The sequence below is a fragment of the Liolophura sinensis genome, chromosome 6 (genome assembly GCF_032854445.1).
Source record: "Liolophura sinensis isolate JHLJ2023 chromosome 6, CUHK_Ljap_v2, whole genome shotgun sequence".
Classification (NCBI taxonomy): domain Eukaryota; kingdom Metazoa; phylum Mollusca; class Polyplacophora; order Chitonida; family Chitonidae; genus Liolophura; species Liolophura sinensis.
In genome coordinates, this window is record NC_088300.1 from 67,901,494 (window position 1) to 67,926,080 (window position 24,587).

Here is a 24,587-nt window from a genome sequence, read left to right on the forward strand (position 1 = left end):
TTAACGGGAGGTAACTCTGAACGCGCTTTTATGGCTGAAACCTGTGTTGGCCAACCCGATACCACAAGTTTCATTATTACCAGCAGACACCCGGCATGGCACACCGTCCATACCAACACCAGATCTTTTCTATAATCGCCTCAAGTAGAATGAGTGAGAAAGTAACGATTAAATGTCGAATTCTGATCACTAGTTAATTCAGACATCAACATACCGGTAGTTCTGCTGTTTACACGGGATGAAAGAAAAACAACTTACACTGTGTGGAATTAGTATACCGGTGCATGTACTTTTCCACCACCCCAATTCGCCGAGTACTAAGCTGGACTCCAGGCTGACCAGCTGACAGGTGACTGATGCAGCAGGTGCCCAGTAACAGTAATATTTATTTTACTGACAATTTTATATTGTTAAACACCATGCTCAAGAATGTATGTATGTAGGGTTTTACTTCATATATAATTAACAATTTTTCGTATTACTGGGTCTTTGTACACTGTGTCTTCTTCTGATAAGTCCATGCTGCCAACCTTGCTCACATATATTTCACTTAAATACAATGCCCATGAGTTGTAAGGGCAGGGGAATGGAATCCCTGGGGTAAACCACAGGCCATTAGCAAGGTATTGACGAAATTTCCTACCTGAGATAGACCCTATGCAACCATATCAATGAACCGAATCGGCCTTTCACGAGTCTTGCAAGTTCATGCTGGTTTAGGTGACATAAGGTGTCATTGGGGTTGGCGCCAAGTAACATGGTTAAATGACGTGATTTTACAGTACAAAAGGGCCAACAACCGACTATGCAAGATGTATATTCAGTCTAGCAAATACTATAAAACCACATAACCATGTTAGTTCACAAAAGCCCCCACCCTGTCTCAACCAGACCTTCATGAACTCATGATTGATTTACTGGTGGAAGACAAGAGATCTTCTGTGCAGAAGGCTGAGTGCCACTGAGCGCTTGCTCTCATTAAAGTACAAAACCCATGAGAGTAAGGGAATTTAAAGATTTCCGTGCCAAGGCTGGGACTGAACAGCCACACCTTGTGTGATATCGGTTAGGAAGCATGCACATTTCCACTGACCAATGTCCTGCTACTGCTTAACTGTAATAATGACACAAGCAATCAAGGATCGTAACATGTCAATCTTTATTTTTTTTTTTTTTCCTCTGACTCATAACAGTACAACTATGTCCTGGATAATAGGAGAGGATATGAGGGAGGTAACTCTGCAGAACCGATGAAATCTTTGAACAGGACAGGGTAAAGTCAGCAGTTCTAGCTAATAATATACCTCTTCACACATTCAATGCAGACTTAGACCTAAACTCGGTCTTCTCATAAACACGGCCTATTGTTTTATTTTGATTATACATTAATTACATTTCTCATTTGAATTTACCTACCATTGGATGGCTGAACACCTCATATACTGTATCGGATTGAGATAAAGAAACATACTTGTACATATTATTAAGTGACTTTGTGGTGTGATACTTTGAAAGCTATTGACTGTGGAATGGCTGCAGAATAAGGTGCTTTCACAATTACAAAGAATACAAAACTTCACAAGTCATATTTTACATAATTTTTTGTAAATCATGTTTGTAGGATATAACACCCTCGACAGGATTTGTTAGAAAAATTATGAAAAACGTTTTATGACGATTTGTGAAACTAGTCCCAACCAGTTTTCTGAAACAGGGCCATGGAAACTGATATTTTTGTTTTAATATAATGCACCTGCCAAAGTTCCTTTAAAATACAGAATCTTGTTTTTCATATTGCACAAGTATTGCAGATCTAGATATTGAAATTACTTCTCTTTGTATATGTAAGCCTTGTGTATTCTTCACATAGAAATTACTAACGCAAAATGTTGTATTATAATGATAAAATTACAAATACACGCATAAATCATTGTAGGTGGGTAAATTGGTACTACGACCCCCAAAGACTTTTTCCGTTCCCTATCCAGATTTCATTTATATGTGAAACAATATGGCACTTTACTATCAAATGTATGATTTGCAAAACAGACTCTGGGATATTGTTAACTGAGAAATCCAGGCTGTTGAGAGCATGACAACACTGTATCAAATTCCAACAAATTGGTAATTGCATTTCAAACATGGGATTGTTACCAATACGCATGTTCTTACAACAGTCTGCAGTAAGTAGTATGTGGCTAGTCCCAGTTTAGCACCTACACATTCATCAACAGCACTGGTGTTAATGTCCACAACAGAAAAGCCAATAATCACAAAATTTTAACAAATACGCAAAATCGTTTTTTAAACTGAGCAGAGCAAAATGACAAAAGAAGAAAAAAAACACACATGTGAAATGAGTCTGATGATTCTACAACGCTTTCATACAGCAACAATTAACACAAATATCAAATTTAATTCTGTACAGACAAATCAAATAAATAAATACATCAGTCATATTAATATTTCGCTTTTCCGCACTTCTTCACTTATTTTTTAGGCATATATGGAATGGTTAGTAAATCCGAACAAACAGAGAAGGTCCCAAGTAAATGATATGAAGCAGACACTAAAGAGTTGAACAACTGACCGTACAGAAGTGCAGGCAATACAGTTCTCTATTGACACAAATAATTATGCTCAACACATGCACCTGCAGGTTGTTTTGAAATAACTCACATCTTTTGTCATTTTGTTTTTTTACAACTGCATTTTACTGAGGAGGTAATAGACACAAATACTAACATTACTAATAATATCAAAATGAATTCATATCACTCTCCAGTCTTAAAAACTCGGAGGAACATATCAGTAATACCTTGTTGACTTAAATAGTTGCCTGTGTACTTCCTTTACTTTTCTAACTACTGAGATGTGTCTAATCCGGCAGCCTATACACACAGATTATTAACATGCCAGAAAGGTCTAATGTACATGTATGGTACAGTGTGAAGTCAGGAGTGGGCTTCGTATTAAAGTCTTCCTGAACTAAAATCTTCCCGGTCTACAGTGTGGTCAGCTGACGAGAATCACGTGGGTAGTATTTGGCAAGCGTGCTCTGGGGAATTCGTTTCAACATTTCTTTCGGGAAAATTCGTAGCAGTTGCCAGCCAATGTCTAAAGACTCGAAGATTGTTCGATTCTCGTAATGCCCTGGAAAATTAGAAAAAAAAAAAGAAAAAAAAATTTAAACAAAATCACAACAAAATTTATACTGAAATGTAATCAAGGTTTCACCCTGAAGATTCTATAAACAGTTTAATAAACAACTGGAAGCAGCAAATGCAACTGGAACGAGTGTGGTCTGAAACTGACACTTTTTACAACAAAAAGAACATTATTTATTTGAGTTTAAAGCAGTAAAAGAATTAACATTGCAGCAAGCTTATTGGAATTTTATTTGGCAACTTTTAATCTGAACTAAAGAGCAATTACTGTATTTCACTCAAAGCAGGTAAAGGCCTTAAAATGACACTATTCATGTCACAACTTATATTTTTCTGATAAGAAATTAATCAAACTTCACAAAAAGCTCTTAAGTGTCCATAAAAGGTGGCATAACCAATCAGAATCAAGCAATATGTGTCTGTTGAAAAATGCCAATTATTGAGTAATAAACACTTTTTATATTACCTTGAGAAATGAAGTTTTTCTCAAATTTGGTCAAAAATTCAAGGTAGAGTAAATCCTCTGGTGTGAGGGCCTCTTCTCCCACCACGGCTTTCATGGCCTGGACATCCTTACCAATGGCATAGCAGGCATACTGTTGAAAACACACAAATAATCCCAGTCAGGATAAACATGAATAGAAATGCAGTTATATGTACAAACATACACATCTGCACAAAATTCTCTATTCTAGTAGTGTTAACTCACAAGACCAGACAAGACTGACAAAAGATGATACCTGATTTCGAGTCTGTTTACAAACATACACATCTGCACAAAATTCTCTATTCTAGTAGTGTTAACTCACAAGACCAGACAAGACTGACAAAAGATGACACCTGATTTCGAGTCTGTATACAAACATACACATCTGCACAAAATTCTCTATTCTAGTAGTGTTAACTCACAAGACCAGACAAGACTGACAAAAGATGACACCTGATTTCGAGTCTGTATACAAACATACACATCTGCACAAAATTCTCTATTCTAGTAGTGTTAACTCACAAGACCAGACAAGACTGACAAAAAATGACACCTGATTTCGAGCCTGTATACAAACATACACATCTGCACAAAATTCTCTATTCTAGTAGTGTTAACTCACAAGACCAGACAAGACTGACAAAAGATGACACCAGGTTTTGGAAAAACCGAAAATTCAGGATAATGATAAACAAAGGACTGCCTCCAAAAATAAACTTCATATGGTTATTATTGATGGTTCCCATACTGCAAAGACAAATTCAGATTACAAAATGTGTTTACAGAAGTAATTTTAATATTTATTTTAACATTAGTGCAGTGTTTAATGTATTTTTCACTGTAAATTTTTGAAGTTATACGGAAGGGTGATATATGAGCTGGTGTACAGAACTGAAATTTCACTTCAAACCAAAAAATTATTGAAGTTGAAAGTTTGTTCCTATGCATCTGAGTGATTTTATATCACTTTCAACATGATTTCAGTCAGAGTACAAGTGTGGCACCGCACAGCAAATAGGTCCAGGTTTGATACCCAAAAGGGGTGCCAAAACTACATTGTGCTCAAAAAAGCCAAAGTTACAGGCAATACTGCCTGATAAATTTAACTTAAATGTATGAAAAAAACTTTTTCAATTCTACTGGCAATGCGTGTAAAATGTGTTAAAGAAATTTTTGTCCCTAAAATTTGGAATATAAGGTATTAATTTCTCTATATCTGACGTGATTTCAGCCCATAGTAGGCTACCAAAAAGGTGCCCAAATTAGAAAGCTGTATTTGGTCCTGCTAGTGGGAATGGCTGAACTCGGGCTTTAAGCCCATGTTCTAGCTTGCTTGGAGGGTCCTCAGTCCTGTTTGCCACCTGTAGTGTACCTGAAGCTGTTGGGAGAATCAACAGTACATACCAGTTGGTTTGACACATCAGAGTGGTCTTCCCTTGTCATGCCTTCACCAATAGCAGACTTCATCAATCTTGACAGAGACGGCAGCACGTTGATTGGAGGGTAAATCTGATAAGGAAAACATGACACTCATGACTTTCATGGATTGCCAGAGGTCTAATGCCATCCTGATACGCTTAATGTTAAAAGAAAAGACCGTAATGCTGGCCACCGTCGTATACGCGAAACATTCTTCAGTACAGCATTAAACACCAATCAAATAAATAAATAAATAAAAGAAAAGAACACTCCACAAACTGTATATATGCACCAATAAAACACTGCACATGAAGTGTCAAAAGCATAGTTTTTTATTTTTGTGATGTGGCTTAAATGAGGCATCACCGTTCAATGTAAGCAAAATCGTGCACATGGAGAAAATCCAAAGCATCACCATGTTATCAATTTTAAACCAATCAGACACAAGTTCTTCCTATAAGCCGAGAAAAAGCTGTTTCTGCTGATGGCACCACAGCCTTTCTATTCAGCATGGGGTACAAATAATACCACATTATGTTTTCACTTTCACAAACAAACTGCATCCCATGGCCTCAAAAGAATTCTAAATAAAAACTTCATTTATAGAGCAAACAAGGAAAAAAATGGTTCTGAACACAGCCGTTTAGGTCTGTTTCAACCCTGTTCCAAAATTAGGTTTAGGTCTGTTTCTAACCCTGTTCCAAAATTAGGTTTAGGTCTGTTTCAACCCTGTTCCAAAATTACTTAGATTATATTGCCTGTTATCTTTTCCTCCAATAAAACTGATTTTAAATACCCATCTGTAATCGATGACAACAGGTAGAGCCTGTCATCATACTAACCTGTCTGTTATGAAGCTGTCTGTCCACATAGATCTGACCCTCAGTGATGTAACCTGTCAAATCAGGGATGGGATGGGTAATATCTGCAACAAGAAACACCGACAATTAGTATGCAGGAAATAACTTAAAACAGGAGAGTCAAGAGTCAAATCCTACTTCAGTAATTCCAGTATGCAGCAAATGTGGCTTGAAAATGGCACAAAGTGGAAACTTCAGTGGTTTGAATACTTTATATAAAACGAAAGTTGATTAGATGGCAGTAACATAAAGCATTAAAGAATCACTGCGCATGCAGAATCCAAAGTATTTAATACACATACCTGTACATCAAATCTGTGTTTGACAATGCAGTCTTGATTAAGATATCTTTAACTCTTAGTCCAAAGTTGATATTATGTTTCAGAGGAACAAATATTTTCTTGCAAAATACAAAAAAATGAAATGTGCATCATAAAGATTTTCTCAAAAGCCAAAACGAAATACACACCTACTTCACATATTTCTTTTATTTCAATGTTGTTTTTCTACTCTAAATTACTCTAGGAACTTATCAAACTGCTAACATAAACACAAAAATTCCCTGCACATACAGGAGATTAATCATAGCAACTCTGTCTAACCCACCGTCATTGGGCATGGTGAGAATTGGAATCTGTGTGATGGAGCCATTGCGGCCTTCTACACGACCTGCTCTCTCGTATATAGTGGCTAAATCGGTGTACATGTAACCTGGAAAACCACGGCGACCGGGTACTTCCTCTCGGGCAGCTGATACCTAAGGAAAGTAAGACATGCTTTATTACTGATTACACATATTTCTCTGAAATCACAAGTGAATATCAGAATCAAATGTTACAAGTAGGTCAATCTCTAAAATAGCTAAAACAGGAAAGGAAAGAAAGCTCATCCACTTCACCCGGTATACAGAATAGCCACTGGGATAAACCAAAGTTCATGAAGCCCTACTTTCAAGTCAAATTTAACGGTGGTCTTACACTACATGGTGAGTTTGACCAGCAAATCTTTTCACACCAGCAATACTGCAACATGGTTCTCATACAGGGAGTTGTTTAGGAAACACTATTTATAATAATTAGCCTGTTTTGTTAAAGGGAGGTAATCTGATCATCAATGTAAGTTTTGATTCACTGTAGTTTTACACCGTACATAAGAATATCTCATGCATATGATGATGGTTATGAGTTTAGGTTAACTTAAAAATTCAAGATCAAAACTACTTGTATTTCATTTTGAGTGAAAATTATTATAGTTAAAACATCAGCAAATGTACTATGAAATTTCTAAATGCATTTTTTACACTTTGTGTTTGGTTAAGTTGATATTATAACCTTATCATAGTTTTCACTAAGCCTTACATTTAATCACAAGTTGACACCAGTTTTAGTTTAATATGTTTTACAGGCAAAGTGACATTAACATATCACAAAATGTGATACAAAGTGAAAAATCTACCTTTTAATTTTGTCAGATCTTGATGTTTTTCTGATTTTCATGTTTTCCAAGGTTTTTCCACAAATTATATGGCTTTCAAGTTTTATTTTCATACTATCCTCTGGTTTATTCTGGCCCATAAAACAACAATTAATACTGACAGCTGTGCTGCCTGCTTCAGGTTAACCAGCTAACTGACTTACTTCTCTCAAGGCCTCAGCGTAGGAGCTCATATCAGTAAGGATGACTAGCACGTGTTTTTCACACTGGTAAGCCAGAAACTCGGCAGTGGTCAGTGCAATACGGGGCGTGATAATACGCTCAATCCTACAAACATACAAGTAGGGACATCAGGATACGTTACAGCAGGGGTTAAGAGTAACCAAAATTAAATGAATCAGAGTTGTCATTATTCTAAAGATTCAAGCTATTCGTTTTTATTAAGGCAGAAGTTTTCCTTTCTGAATAAATCATTTCTACTGTATGTTGTAATAGACACAAACTCAAACCCACTGCATACAACATAGAGCACGCAGACACCGACCTCATTATACAACTACACGTAGCACATTAAAGTAAAGAACTGTCATAAAGCATTTACCTGTAGTTACTAATTTGATTGGTGTATTATGCCACCCGCTTTCAGCTGCGGTTTATACTCAGCTCTGCTGGATCTCCACTTCATGGTATTTCACCAAATTTTAGCAGATTTCAAGTGACTTATTGATTTTGACTTATTCATCCACCTAATTTTTTTTTTTTTTTTTTTTTTTTGTAAAGTATGATTAATTTATTATCAGAAAAATTTAAGTGCTGTCATCAAAAATATCATTTTAATGCCTTTATGTTCTTCCAAAAGTGCGTTTTTACATAATAAACGGGAGAAAAACTGTATGTCTGCATATATACGAATACGCGAAAAATTCTTGAGTAGTTTCAATAATCAATAAAGAGAACAAAAGCATAAATTAACTGTAACTACATGTTACATTTGTTCTACAGTTTACTCACGTGGGGTCATTAGCCAAGTTGAGGAAGAGGCACACATTCTCCATGGAGCCGTTCTCTTCAAAATCCTGTTTGAAGAATCGGGCTGTCTCCATGTTCACCTGGTCAAGGGAGGACAGCCACATGAGAACCATTATATAGATAACACATCTAGGTTCCAATTTTACTGAGCTTCTAAAACAAGTTAAATATGTCTCTGACAGTGAGTTAAGTGGATTAGGTTCATTCTGTCCTTAAAATAAAAATTAAAACTGGTGTAGCCGAACTGATATCTTTCCTCAACTTGCTTTAAACAGGCAGTATTTATAACTGTAAAACAAAACTGTAAACTACAAAAAATATTTACATGTACTTAAGTAAAATATATACATATCTACAGCAAATTCAAGATTTCCAAATTCTAAAGCAGTTTCTTTTTTAGTGGAATTCATACAACAATTAGTACAAAAATGAGGTTAAAATGATTTGTTTGTGTCACCTAAGATGTAAGCTTCCTAAAACTGTGCCAATTATTTCTTTACACAACATAGTTCTCTCAGAATGTTTCCAAATATTGGTTACAGAGACGGTTGAAAAAGTTGAAGATCTAGAGTAACTTACACCCATAGCAGCAAAGACAATGGCAAAGTTGTCGTCATGGTCATCCAGTACGCTCTTCCCCGGCAGCTTGACCAAACCACCCTGCCTACAAATCTGAGCAGCAATCTACAAAACAAGGTAGAACTGTTCAGTAAGCAGTTACACAACACATGCATGGAGAGAAAGTCAATTCTACACAATAAATGCATGGAGAGAAAGTCAATTCTAGACAAAAGATGCATGGAGAGAAAGTCAATTCTATACAACATATACAATAAATCAAGAACATTTTCTCCCACACAACAAAGACAGTACATCAGGCCTTGGAAACTGAGGCTTTGTACACTCCTACAAGCCTTTGTACTGGATTAAAATTTAACTTAATCTAATCATCTTAAAAGCTAAGGTGTGGCATAGCAAAGACCTTTTCTCACACGCAGACAACAGTATCCTGCGACTGTCCCACAACACTTTTCTGAAGGGAATTTCTTCTTGTGAAAACAGTAAGGTGAACAGAGCGAAGTCATACACTGGATCAATGCCACTTTTATGCATGCATGTACGTGCATCTGTTGAACGGAAACTCCCTTTGAGTTATGAGGAAGTACTGAGTGATAAGAGGTTTCCTTACTTCATTATGCGGCAAACCAGCTGCTGAGAAGATGGGGATTTTCTGTCCTCTAGCAATACTGTTCATGGTGTCTATAGCAGATATACCAGTCTGAATCATCTCCTCAGGGTAGATCCTGGACCAGGGGTTGATGGGTTGACCTGTGGGTAGATAACAGGTTTTAGTATTAGGCATTAGACACAGGTAAAATATCGACAGTTATTTCCCACACAGATGAAATCCAGATGAGAATGAAAATTGTCTCAGCACATCTACATGTATGTGATACACCGTAAACATGCTGTATTTCACCTAAAATGTAAAAAAAAAAGTAAATTCAGAAGCACATAAAGCCCTTAAAATGATACTTTGAATGCTAATGTCTAAATTTTTCTGATAAGAAATTAGACCGGCCCGGATAGCACAGTTGGTAGAGCGTCCGCTTCGGGACCGGTAGATCCAGGATCAATCCTTGGTCGAGTCACACCTAAGGCTTTAAAAGAGGAAGTTGTAACTTCCTCGCTTGGCGTTCAGCATGAAGGGGATAGTGCAACGACTGGTTGACCCGTATCAGTATAATGGCTCGGGCGGGGCGGCTTACTTGCCTTCGGTAAGTCGTCTAGGTGATGCAGCACTAAATAAAAGAGCGGTGGAAATCCGTCCTGCAACAAGGAGGCACATTACACGTGCATGCACCCTAATGATTCCTTCGTCGTCATATGACTGAAAAATTGTTGAGTACGACGTTAAACCCCAAGCACTCACTCACTCTGATAAGAAATTAATCAAACTTTACAAAAAAAAACTCTTAAATGACCCACTTAGCTGGTTGAATTAGCCACAATCAAGCAAATGTGCCACTTGTAAAATGGTAAATGTTAGGTGAATGGTAAACATTAGGTGAATAGTTAACATTAGGTGAATGCATTACATCAAAACTCTCAACTGAGAAAATTTCAAATTTTCTGAGTATCTGTTCTGTAGTTTCTCTAGTGGTTTTCTGTCAAACTTGATACTGCAACTTAGATGCATTTTACAAGTTATGATTTGTATATCAGCAGTTAGCTAGGGATAAAGGAACATGTTCTTCATCTCAGTAGCTGCGGTCGCTGTGAGTTTAAGACCAGCTCATGCTGGCTTCCTCTCCGGCCGTAAGTGGGAAGGTGTGTCAGCAACCTGCGGATGGTCGTGGGTTTTCCCCGGGCTCTGCCCGGTTTCCTCCCACCATAATGTTGGCCGCCGTCGTATAAGTGAAATATTCTTGAGTACAGCGTAAAACACCAATCAAATAAATAAATAAATCATCTCAGTAGCAGAGGAAATAGTTTAAAACCCAAATCAAAAGCCATTATCAAAACACAGGACAGTGAAATAATTTCTTTTGTAAACACCTCTTTGGTTTTAATAATGTATTAATAATATAAAATTGTCATTTACACACCTTGAATATCTAAGAAGTCTTCAGCCAGCACTGGTGGTCCCTTGTCAATAGCAGTCCCTGAGCCATTGAATACACGACCTGTAAGAATAAAAATAGAGAGCACACATCTAGTATTACACTATCTTAAAATTTAAAACAAAAAAAAAGAAACATGTTCTTCACATCATTCAGATGCATTTATGGAGTCACATTTGCTGCATGTGAAGAATACATTATGAAAATGACGGAGGAAATTTTGCTCCTAAAAAGCTATTTCCAAGATTTAATAGCAAAAAACATGTCACTCACCCGTTACCCTACAGTGCTGGTAAACTACATCTTGCTTTATGAGCACACCTAATTATACAGTATCCTCGACTAATTATAGAAAAGAACAAGAAGAAGTATAATGCTAGAACGGACTCTTTTTTGTGTGTGTGTCCCTCATAAATTCTTGATGCACATACTGACAGAGGCAACATGTAATCACCATCTGCTTCTGATTTATTTATTTATTTATTTATTTATATATCTGATTCGTGTTTTACACCGTACTCAAGAATATTTCACTTATAAGACAATAGCCAGAATTATGGTGGGAGAAAAGTGGGCAGAACCCACAACGATCTGCAGGCTGCTGGCAGACCTTCCCACGTACTGTTGGAGAGGAAGCCAGCGTGTGCTAGACTTGAACTTACGGCAACCGCATTGGTGAGAGACTCTTGGATTATTGCACCGCATTGCACTGCTACCCCGTTTGTCCATGGGGCCACCCCTCCCCCCCACCCAACCCATCTGCTTCTGGACTACTTATGTAACTCATCAGTGACTTACATAACTCACGAGAGATACCGTCTTACACGTTTGTACCAGATTACTGTTTCTAAATACATGTACATACCCAACATGTCTTCTGATACTGGCATCCTCAGGATATCGCCAGTGAACTCACACACTGTGTGCTTGGCATCAATCCCTGGTGTCCCTTCAAACACCTGAGCAAAACAGGAAATGGTGCCTTTATTACATGTGTTTCTAAAGATTCAGACATAAACAGACTTCAGATTTAACATACATGTAAGTTTCCTGATTGACAATTCTTCCTCTAAAATGTGACGTACAAAGCTGTTAAGTTGATTTCCAGCTTGTTGTTCGAGTGAAATCTGGAGTCAAGCACATGAATTCATACATTAACAGACAGCTGTTTATTAAGTATGTGACACTGGTGCAGTTTTCTTAACTTTAAATCAACTTTAATCAAGCAGAAAACTATGACCTATGTAATTGTATTTTCTCTCCAAAATCTCCAATAATATCCAATTAAGTGCAATTAACACAGCAATTTTTTTTATATATATTTTAACATGATTGACATTTCTTCAAAGACACAGAAGTGTTTTTACCTGTACAACAGCCTTGGAACCGCTGACTTCCAAGACCTGTCCACTCCTGACGCTGCCATCTGCCAAGGTAAGCTTCACAATTTCTGCAAACTTGGGGAACTGCATGCAGAAAACACACAGACATATATAATATACATTAATAACGTATACATAATCATCTATTATATAATTCAAACTGCTACATTCCAATCCTCAATTCTTTTCAAGCCAATAAAATTCTTTGAACATTCTTTTGCCCTATCTGCTAATGCATGTACACATTTATTATGGTGCCAATCAGAATTTAGGGCCCCTGGAGAGAGGCAATATCTCATCCTTAGCACACTTTCACTTAGTGTTCCTCTATCCATCCCTTAACCTTCACCTACCAAGGACATAGACTGAATTAGGTATGAAAAAAAAATCGAAAGCTTACCTTGACGTCGTCCAAGATAACCAATGGGCCGTTCACACCAGATACTGTCTTGTATGCTGAAATTGAACATTAAGGAATCAAATCAATATGACGTGAATAATATCACAACGATTAATATCTCCAAATATGTTCTTTATGTAATAACAATAATAATAATAATATGCAGGGTACTCTTTCCTATAGTACATTATTTCCGTGAGTAGATATATCTATTGTATACAGAGAGGATATACAATGAGTAACCCATTATATCAGTTTTATTAAATTAGTGGTATAATTTTCATTTGTTCCGAGCCTTTGGAGAGGTGTAAGTGAAAATAAATCTGAAATAATGGGTCACAAATTGTATATCCTATTTATCCCATAATTTATTCTGAATGCTTTTAGGTGGTTAACAGTGAAGATAATGTCTGTATGTTTTGACAAGTGTATAAATGAGATGCACCCTGATATTGACATGTGAAACGGCTGAAACTGAACCAAACACTTCACTAAATAGACGTCTCAAAAAAATTGAGAAAATCTGTGATTCCTGTGATCAGAAAACATATCACTGCCCATTAGTTTACAATAAAATAACGAGCTTTAATTTTCTTCAAATATATCAACATTCATAACAGCTCATTTATCCAAACATCTGGCTCCAAAACCGTGACCTAAACCTAGGTTCTCTAGGACAGCTGACGTGACGCAATGACTTGCAGGGTGCGAGGAGCGGCAGTTTCAAAAATCATACTGAACAAAATAATCAAATTTAGGCTTTTAGCGCAAACAATTCACCTCAAAACTTATTTGCTGGTCTTACTAACCATCCTGGAACATGGTGAATGCAACAAAACAGTATCTACGAGGTTTCAAAGAGCTTGATTTTGGTTTTGCTTTGGACTTTCCCTGTGATGGTAGACGTGATGTTGAATCTAAAAGTCATACTGGGACCAATTATCGTGTTCGATGTGGCAAATAGGATGAGATCTAAGAACTAGATGTAAGAATAATCTTAAGGTACTTCCTTTCACACACCCGAGACAACTTTTTGGTGCTCTGCAAAGTAGCAAGGTAACTTTATAGGTGTTTAATTTTGTGAAAATCTAATACCGAGGCATGCTGCTGTCTTTGACAGTTGAACTCGTGTTTGTGATTATCTCGTTTAAGTTATTTATTTATTTATTTGATTGTTGTTTTACACCGTACTCAAGAATATTTCACCTATACGACGGCGACCAGCATTATGGTGGGTGGAAACCGGGCACAGCCCGGGGGGAAACCCATGACCATCCGCAGGTTGCTGGCATGAGCTGGACTTGAACTCACAGCAACCGCATTGGTGAGACACTCCTGGGTCCTTACACTGCGCTAACTAACTGAGCCACGGAGGCCCTTTTTTAGGCATACAGCGTCAAGAGCTTCATTCCCTTTCACCAGCCTTTGCTATTTTTCATATTTCATGAAGACAAATATTATGCCTATCCATTATCCAAAAAAGTGAACCGTTTGAAAAGGCCAGATTGTTATACATACTAAATTCAAAATTTTTGTGCTTGATTAAAATATCATTCACTCAGAGTTTACACAAAATTTATTTTATTTATTTATTTATTTGATGATTGTCTAATGCCATACATTAGTTTTCATTCATACGATAGCAGTCAATCTTATGGGTGGAGTAAACAACTAACCTTTGGTAAGTTTAAAACTGACAAACTTTGCCACATGTCACTGAAAAATATGAAACATATATTGGCAGAAGATAAGTGGTCTTCAGTGACCATCAGTTTGTGCCAATGCCTACACACAAGGGCCATCAACTGCTTGTTACCTGAAGGCCCCACAAGCAATGTGCTTGTCCGAGGTTGGGTTTGAAAAAACAACTCTTGTGCCCTAGCATTTCAAAATTATTTCTAGGGGATGATGCTAGGGTACCATGTATGTGTCAGAATTCTGTGTAAATTATAATATCTTTCTAGCGAAACGCCGCATTGGCTACCTGGTGACTACTCTATTTCTTCTAAAATTTGGGACACCTGGTCCACTCATTTTAGCCATATATATGTTATTGTAGCAGAAATATGGATTTTCTTTTTTCTCACATGGTTAGACCATCTAATGAACAACATACTCATGTCTTTACTTTTCCAAGAGGCTGGTAAAGAAATGTTATATTCTACTTTCAAAACTCCTAATGTGTGTAAAAATTTTTAGAAGAATTATGGTAACAACAGGTTACCACAGAAAATGTTCATTTGCACCAATAGAATATTCACAACAGTTCTAATGAAATAATTTTGTCCATTTCCAATGTAAAAAAAAAAAAAAACGTTTTAAGTTTCTCAATAGTGTGAACAGCTGGAAGAACTGTCATTCTGTCCTGCGCAAACTTGAAAATTATTTCCAGGCTTACAGTGCAATTCAAAAATAAGAACATAATTCTGCTTTCAATCACTGCCCAAAGCTGTTTGATGCAACCCACACATTAGCCACAAGTAATCTGTTTAACGGTTTAAAACACTGACATGAACAGCCAAAAAATTAAAAATTTACAAGACATTGGTCCATAAATGCAAATCACCGCATTTTATTGAGGGCATTAATTGACAACATCCCTCCCTCCCCTCGCTGCCATCCCCAGGAGTGCTTCAGCTCCTGTGTGTCCCCGTGGAGCACTAGCTATGTCAAAGCCTCCTGCCTAGAGCAGCCCCAGCAGACCGAACCACAATCAATGTGTGATTACCGCTGAGATATGCAAGCAAACCCATCCCCATCGTACAGAGCCTGCGCTCAACAGCTCTCCTCACACACAGCAAAATCAATGGGCTTGTTAAATGGGCTAAATCAAAACAAGAGTAAACCACTCTGATTCTAACTCGCCCAATCTGATTAGACGAGTACGCAACCTGCGCAGGGCCATTGCCCAACATATATCATTCTCAATCTCTCTGTGAGTGTCATGCAGTAAAATTACCTGTAAATGTAAGCATCTATGAACAAAACCGAAAAAAAAAGCTGAGTTATTGTTGATAGGTACAAATATACTAAACGTATCACAATAGACACAAATACATAAATCTATTTATTCTTTTATTGGTGTTTTACGACATACTCAAGAATACATCACTTGTACTACAGCTGCCGGCATTATGGTGGGAGGAAACCAGGCAGAGCACAGGGGAAACCCATGACCATCCGCAGATTGCAGCCAGATCTTCCCACATATGGCTGGAGGAAAAACCAGCATGAACTGGACTTGAACTCACAGCGACCGCATTGGTGTACATGTATCTAAGCTCACTACCAACTAGTGTACATGTATACATATATGTACATGCAAATCAAAGTGAAATGTTGTACATGGGCAGGGCTGCCACAAGGTCTGTCACCTGCACATTGTCATGGGTTCCCCTGTGCTTGTTATTTTCCCACTACAATGCTGAAAGTGGGGGGGGGGGGGGGGGGGGGGAGGACTGTGGTATAAGTGAAGTATTTCTCAGGACAGCATAAAAATGGCCAATCAAATCAAGATGAAATGAGAGAATTTCATAACCAGGTACTGTCAGCAGTGTCTGGACACATTTTCCATTAAAACCAAGTTGACGCTCTCTACATTGTACTCCAGAGTCTAAAGGACAGTTGCAGAACATATGGCACAGATTAAATGAGTTGCACTCTGGTTCAAGCGCTGAACACACATATCTGCAAAATATGACAGCTCATATGTCCTAGATTATAATTTGGTCTTTTTTTTCTTTTACAAGGCCAAATACCAGTAGCCTTTTTCAGCCAGGATACGGAATTGATCAAACAGAGTTCAGGAATACAGAATGATAAATTTCAACATTGATACTGAGATTGATTTATTTCATTCATGAATAATGGAAACCATGCAGAACACGAATGAAACCATGCAGAGCCCAGAGGATGCCACAGACTGCCAAGAGAATACCACTCACAGTCAAGAGGAAACCACACACAGTCCAGAGGAAACACTCCCAGATGTTTCAAAGGAAACTGTGCAGACCCCGGAGGAACCCATGTAAGGCCTATATGAATGCAAGAAAACTGTACAGCCCAAAGGAAACCATGTAAAGCCCAGAGGAAACCATGCAGAACCCAGCGGAAACTGTGTAAGGCATACAAAAATGCGAGTAGACAGATGAATCAGATGAAATTCTGTGCTCAGAAGAAACCACGACATGTCGTGGCAGCTACCTTGACAAAGCCAGAGTCAATCCAGCAGGAGATGCATCAGCTGAGCACATGACCTCCTTGGTTCAAGGCTAGTCATTTCTCAAGAGAACACAACTGATGGTTCAGCCACATGCACTTGTTAGAAACTGGTCTGCATATTACATACAGGTGGTGGCAAAAATGCTATGAAGAATCGCTGAATGCCACACACAATTGTGCTTATTCTTTGTAGCATACAATGTACATGGAGAAGCTAAATCTGTTCACCAGCCATTTGGATACAGGCCATGAGACTGGAAATTCTAAGCAGTTCCAGCCCCTTATGTTATGTATGAAACGTATGATGCCACATGTTTGCACGGAAACTACCCACACTGCTTAAGACTCACAGATTATCAGTTAAACTAGTATGTGTGTAATGTACATGTAGCTACAAAGTGCACACGTACATGTACCTATTTACAGACTTCAGTTTGAATAAAATGATAATATTCAAAAGATAACATGTACAATTTTAGTTTCTCATTAAGTCAATGTTTTTTACTGTACATGAATTCTGTGAGACTGACTGAAAGACTAAGTCAGTTAAATTTTTCACATTGGCTGATATCTGTACGAGCATCTTATAACACTGAAATTGAGTTACTATACAAGTTCTTTACATCTTCAGTCAAATTCAGTCAAAATTCAGGGTACATTGAATCAACATATGCGCCCACTTACAGTCAGTGCACCCAAAAATATTTAGCTGTCCAGATCCAAGTTTACCTGATCTATGCATCGAAATTTTTTTCTTATTGCACCTGTGCTACATGTTGCATCACATGTATACACTTATACACCACTCACATTATCTGATATTGCATTCCTGCTAAATGAACATAAAAATAAAGATACATACACCTAATTTTCATAGATACAGTACATGTATTGCATCAGTCTAGACAAATTAAAAGGAAAAGATGCAAGTTTTGAAACTGTTTTGGATAACGCCATACTTATGTTAACATTCAAGTACTTAACAATAATACGTACCCTCATGAACTTTTTTACTTATGAAAGAGCAATAATGCCCTCAAAATATGCTTAAATAAACACCTTACAAACATGCAAAAAAGTTGAAGAATTACAGATCATAAAATTGCTTTCCACTATGAATTAACCAAAGCTCCTTCTCCTCATCAGCAACATGTACATGTGGGCATAACACAGTATCTTAGATCATCAATACTGAGCATTTATCCTTGTCCATGCAATCATTTTATTCCCGCACAATGTGGGGCTAACTTATTTTGTATCAATTTTTACTAGTGCTGTTGTATTCAAGTTTAGGCAGGGGAAAGGCCCGCAGAATAGAGGCTCCCTCAGTCAGGTCATTCCTCATCAAGTACAGTGAGGTACCAGAAAAAACTTCAGACAAATAGTGGCCAGCAAGTGATGCATTTGAACATGAACAGGAGACGTGGTCTTCTACAGTTCAATACCAGAAGGGATACTCTGACTACAGTTCATTACCAGAAGGGATACTCTGACAACCAATTCTCAAGACTCTTATTCTTCCATTATTCTCAAGGTCTTTGTGACTCAATGTGATTTTGATGGTCAATGCACTGTAATGTAGCCTTGTATGAAGAAATGCTGGAGATCACTTGAATTCTACCAAGATGAGCTCAGAGGAACTATCCCACTTTATTACATTAATCTGGTTGCTGCTCAAACAGTAAGGCTTATAAATGATCTTAATTGTCAGAGGTACTGTATTTCGCCTAAAGTTCACCTTTCTTAAGCGACACATTTTGCTGGATTCTGATTCATTCACCCACCCTGCCTTAAGCATGTTTTTGTGGCATAGGGTTAATTTCTTATCAGAAAATTTTAAAGCCTTCATGTGCTTCTGAAAATTGAAATACAGTATTCTAGACCACTGTCAACAATAGCTCTGAAGTCCTCTCCAATAAAGTCTAATATGTCTGTACAACTGTGCTAGTGAACAAGAATAGCACAAGTCTAGGGTGCCATTTGTTAGAACACTTTGTAAACACATACTCGTGTGACCATGGAGGCAGTATGGAGGCAATGATAGAGACACAGCAATGTGTGACCTCCTCTGTCCTACCATCTATACATTTGCACACATTTGTCCCTGATTACCGTGTCAAAGAGGCAGGGCCATACCAGTGAAACCAAATGTACTTGACTGCATTCATACAATAACCTGAAATAACCAATTACTTTCCAAAATTTAAATTATGCATTGATCACTCGACTATTTGTAAGACAATTTACTCAAAATAAACAGAATTTAATTAGATTTCCAGCATACCTGACCCAATATGGCCTTTCTTATGTCAGATACCAGAAACATGTACCTGTAGGACACTCATCTACATAGCATTCCTGGTGCCCTGCCAACTGGTCACTCTTATCACCTTGAAATCCTTCATAAGAAGAATTTAATCTGACCATGGAAATCCTTTGATTGAATTCGAATGAAGAATAGCAACTTGACCACGGTGACAGCAGAAACAGCTAGATGTACTTTTCCCAACTTGTGTGATCTATTCAGGACTGAACTTTAAAATAGCTTTTGAGATTACATTCTTTAGTCCACAAATAATACATATATTTCCATTAGATGTACTACTTTACACTTTACATGTATCTACAAGGTATGTGTCACTTTGATGAAAATGAAATACATACATCATATTTAATATCATAATAACATGAATACACAAAAAAAATCAATTCTAAAAGCATTATCACCACGAAGTCTTTAGCCTGCACCTGGAGATTAGATAGAAGAAAACACAGACAACTTGCACATACTGTTTAACTATATAGTGACCCAAATGTTCAAGACTTATCCTGTTTACCTAGCATACACAGGCAGTAGGCCTACCAGAGTAAACATGCCTCAAGAACTAAGCAGCAGATACTGGCTGATTGGTAAAATGCTGAGTGTAAATGAGAAAATTAACAAGTAGGTTCTCCTAAAATGAGGGAAATTTTCCTGTAATTCCGTATATCTGTACTTGTTTCAATAACAACACAATCTGATCTTATTAGTTTTTCCACAAAATGCCAAAGATAAAATCACTGATGCACAGAAAAATGAATACACAACTGCAATTGTCATAAATAATGAAAGAATATTTTTTTGCCTAGACTGCTAATACGTTTTTATTCATGAAGAGCATTTTCTTGTGTCCGGAAATCGAGAAACTGACTTGACCGACTACAGCAGGCGGAACAGATCAATTAGGATTCATGAACACAAAATTTTAAGAATGCTTCATAAAATTCTGCGTGTTAATAAACAAGGTCAGAAAAGCACAAAGCTGGGTTATGTAATCATGTATTAGGACATATAACAAATAAAACAATGTACTGTATATTTTGTGAAAGTTAATTTTAGGACGTTTAGCGTGACACTGTCAGTCCCGAGTTGCAGGTGGCCCGCATTCATCAAAATCCAAGTGATGCCGGTGTGCTGCATAAGTCTTTTCCGATATCTACGTTCAAAACGATTCTGCTGAAGAAAATATTCACTTACTTAACCTGGGCTGTGTAATGTAATTTCTTGTGATCGCCAATTGGTGTGTCTTTCTCGCTCCAATAGAATCTAGCGGTCCATTTAAAGAGCCCATGTCGATCAGATCACCCTTCTTCGCCATTTTGCCTCTGTCATGTGATTCAGTGGAGTAGCAAGCTGTCACGAGCTCCACAAGGGAGATAACTCTTCATGATTTTTTTATATTAGCTTTCCCCCTACTGCCGAAGTCGAGTTTATTAGCATGACCAATTAAGACACGTTTATGTTCATACTCCCAGCGTGAAAAATAACTACATATATACTCAGTAATCATATATCATTGTGAGATAATAACAATCAACAAATAAAGAATTCAGAGAACTGACGAGTCATATCCTTGAAGTCTTGTACATGTAGCTCCACGAGTGAAGCTGACGGTGACGGACACCTTATTTAACGATGTAATTACGTAAAGAGCAGTTCCGTACTGCTTGATATGCTATTACATCGTCAGGTCAGTTGAGCCACACACGTGCGGCTTAGACCCATAATTGTTTGCTCAAGCTTCTAGTTTGTTGATGTGTTCAGTTATTTGAGAATTGTGACTGATAGTATTGATAATGCAAATTAAATGGGAATAAAAGGGAAACACATATATCAAGTGACAGGGGCTCATGCAGTTACAATTATTTTTAAATGTGTGTTAGAATTTAAACCTGGTATTATATACTAAAGTTCAGACTAAAGTGTAATTCACATTGTTTTAGAAAAAGATTATTATTAAGCCTAGTAAGCTTACTTTTAATTCACTTCTGCACGCTGGGTCCCTATATTGGTGATGGTCATAATTAAGTTAACATGTTAAGAGAGTCAAGTTCTGTATCGCCATTTGCTTCGTGATGTGACTTCACCGTGTTACGCCACAGTGGGTCAGTACGACCACGTTCACATACCTGTCCTTTAACTTGGTCATAAATCATTCAGTTTGAATTTTTTAAAATTTACTTATTTGATTGGTGTTTTACGTCATACTCAAGATTCCGGAAGGTGGGGGGGGGGGGGGGGGATCTCACGACCATTCGCAGGTTACTGACAGACCTTCCCCGGTGGACTTGAACTCATTGGTAGGACTCTCCTGGGTCATTGCGCCGTGTTGGCGTGCTAATCCCCTCGGCCACGGAGTCCCCCAGTTTAAAGTTTACCAGTAGAAGTCTAATGACGTCACAGCTGATGCATGCTGCATGTTGTAATACAGCACAAAAACATTAGTTCAGAAAATTTAATGTCGGATGTTTATTAGGCCGCTAATGCTTCATTCACTTTTCTTCAGCTCAATTTTAGGTCTTTCCTAATCAATGTCCTTCAAAATTAAATCGTTTGTAATCAAACACGTATGGTAACGGGCTATTCTAAACTTCTCTGGCATGGAAAAATTAATTGGGTTAAGTGACATGTATATGACAGTCAGGTAATAATACTAAAAATATGCCATATAAGGATAAAATGGCATGAACTTCAAATTTTATTGAGACTAATTAAATAAATTAATAATTAATTAATTAATAAATGATTAACATAGTCATTTGTTTATTTTTCAGGTTACTGTCCAGCATACTGCTGACATTGTTGATATTGCCACTGAAACATCCCGTAAGGCAGGCCTATATTGTACTACATCGCATACAGAAACTATAGATAAAATACCAGTAAACAGCACCAGGAAAAAGTATTGGTCGATAAGGAAATTAGTCGAAGAGATGATGGATTTTGGGCACAAAGTTCAGGATACGATTGATGAGTTAATGCATAAATTTATTTGTTTGTTTGATTGGTGTTTTACGCCATACTCAAGAATATTTCACGAATCCGACCAGTATAATGGTGGGTGGAAATCGGACAGTGCCCGGGGGAAACCCACGACCATCCGCAGGTTGCTGGCGGACCTTCCCACGTACGATCTGAGAGGAAGCCAGCATGGACTGGATTAGAACTCACAGCGACCGCATTGGCGAGAAGCTCCTGGGTCATTGCACCGAGCATCGAGCACCGAGCGTGCTAATGCTCTCGGCCACTGATGTCTCACTTAATGCATAAAATTGCCAAAGTTATGTTTTCATGATGCTGAGACAACGGGTGAAATGGACTGAGCTCGTTTAGTTCCTAATCCAAACGATGGTGTAAACTAATTGGGATGGTGACATTGTAATTAATAATGGTGACCCTATTAATTCGAGAGTGAAGGTGTAGATTTTACAACAATCTGAATTCAGTTAATTTTCAGAATGATAATTTGTTCGACAGCTCAAGTTCTGTAGTGATGATGAAAATCATGAATTTAATTGCACCGGTAACCAGGGTTAAGCCGGGCAGGATACGATTCCCTGTAATGTTGTCTATTCAAGCTATTGTATTTGATATGCAGGGTAAATGTGAATGTACGAAAAGATCCTAGAACACTTCTTTCAGCTCCAAGGTTATGTAGGATGAAAGAGATTGAAGTCGGTTCTGTCTAAGATTGGTGATTGTGGCAAAGAACTATAGCTGCATATGAAACCTTGACACTTCACAGTAATATTGATGGGTTATACCCTTTTCGAAACTGTAACGAAAGCCTATGGCCAATTCTAGGTATATATGGTGGTAGAACTGTTGAATTGTGATCTACTTATAGTAAAGGCCAAGGCCAAGTCTATTGGTGATTGTGGCACTGAACTAGCTGCATATGAAACCTTGACACTTCACAGTAATATTGATGGGTTATACCCTTTTCGAAACTGTAACGAAAGCATATGGCCAATTCTAGGTATATATGGTGGTAGAACTGTCGAATTGTGATCTACTTATAGTAAAGGCCAAGGCCAATTCTATTGGTGATTGTGGCACTGAACTAGCTGCATATGAAACCTTGACACTTCATAATAATATTGATGGCTTACACCTTTTTCGAAACTGTAACGAAGGCCTATGGCCAGTTCTAGGTATATATGGTGGTAGAACTGTCGAATTGTGATCTACTTATATGCACTCTCAGTTAATAACTTTTTTAAAAATTTTATACTTAAGTAGCCTGACACCCAGTGTATAACGGTTTACTTTGCCAAAACCAATTCTTCTGTTCCAGGTTACTAAGACATTTTTCTTTTTGTAAAATTGCAGATTCTGATAAGCGCAACACAATGACCACAGCAATGGTACTGTGTTAAAATGGCTTCTACGATGGTATTGAGAACCATTTTAGGCAGACAGCGACCATCTACATTGTAGCTGTGCTTTGTGTGGGCCTATAGACTTAAATACAAAATATGGTCATCTAGATTTCAAGTGTTGTTCTCTTTTAACGGTATCACTAAAGGGAACTGACCGTGGATGAGTGTTTACTTGCTTTTTCGATCGCCGGGACACACAAGGCGCGGGTTCAAACCCGGCAGTAGACAGAGAATTAGCTCATTCACCCTCTCTCACTGTCCGTGAAGCCTTCGAAACAACAATCGGTGTCTACACAGTTTACTGCAATTCTTCAACTTTTCGCATGATGGCAAGGTGTTTATTCAAGCATATTCTGAAGGCATTTTCCTGTGTTGACGGAGCCTGCGTGGCTCAGTTGGTTAGCGCGCTAGCGCAGCGTAATGCCCTAGGAGGCTCTCACCAATGCGTTCGCTGAGAGTTCAAGTCCAGCTCATGCTGGCTTTCTCTCCGGCCGTAAGTGGGAAGGTCTGGCATCAACCTGCGGATGGTCTTGGGTTTCCTCCGAGCTCTGCCCGGTTTCCTCCCACAATAATGCTGGCCGCCGTCGTATAAGTGAAATATTCTTGAGTACGGCGTAAAACACCAATCAAATAAATAAACAAATAAATAAATAAATAAACAAATAAATCCTGTGTTGACTTATAAAACTCTACTTTTTGTGAAGTCCCAAAATCAAATTAAAACTGTGCATAAATTGCACTGAAAGTTGCTCTTTCGCATGCGGAAATGTTGAAGAACCAGGGTAACATCCGTTGAAGACCAATGTGTACATCCCATGTTGGACAATTTCTACTACCCATCAAACTAAACACCAATTCTTCA

The 24,587-nt window shown here is 37.8% G+C and overlaps 1 protein-coding gene across 1 annotated transcript; it reads right to left on the reverse strand.

Annotated features, from left to right (window-relative positions):
* Positions 1-1,146: 1,146 nt before the first annotated feature.
* Positions 1,147-20,670, reverse strand: LOC135469046 (V-type proton ATPase subunit B). The gene is made up of 14 exons (XM_064747565.1): positions 20,541-20,670; positions 12,803-12,858; positions 12,388-12,486; positions 11,886-11,979; positions 11,006-11,083; positions 9,586-9,725; positions 8,976-9,080; positions 8,379-8,476; positions 7,571-7,694; positions 6,540-6,690; positions 5,916-5,998; positions 5,059-5,163; positions 3,634-3,763; positions 1,147-3,153 (listed from the first exon to the last, which is right to left on the reverse strand). The coding sequence occupies exons 1-14, from the start codon at positions 20,659-20,661 to the stop codon at positions 3,005-3,007; spliced, it is 1,533 nt and encodes a 510-aa protein (XP_064603635.1). The 5' UTR covers positions 20,662-20,670; the 3' UTR covers positions 1,147-3,004.
* Between the last annotated feature and the right edge of the window lie 3,917 nt (positions 20,671-24,587).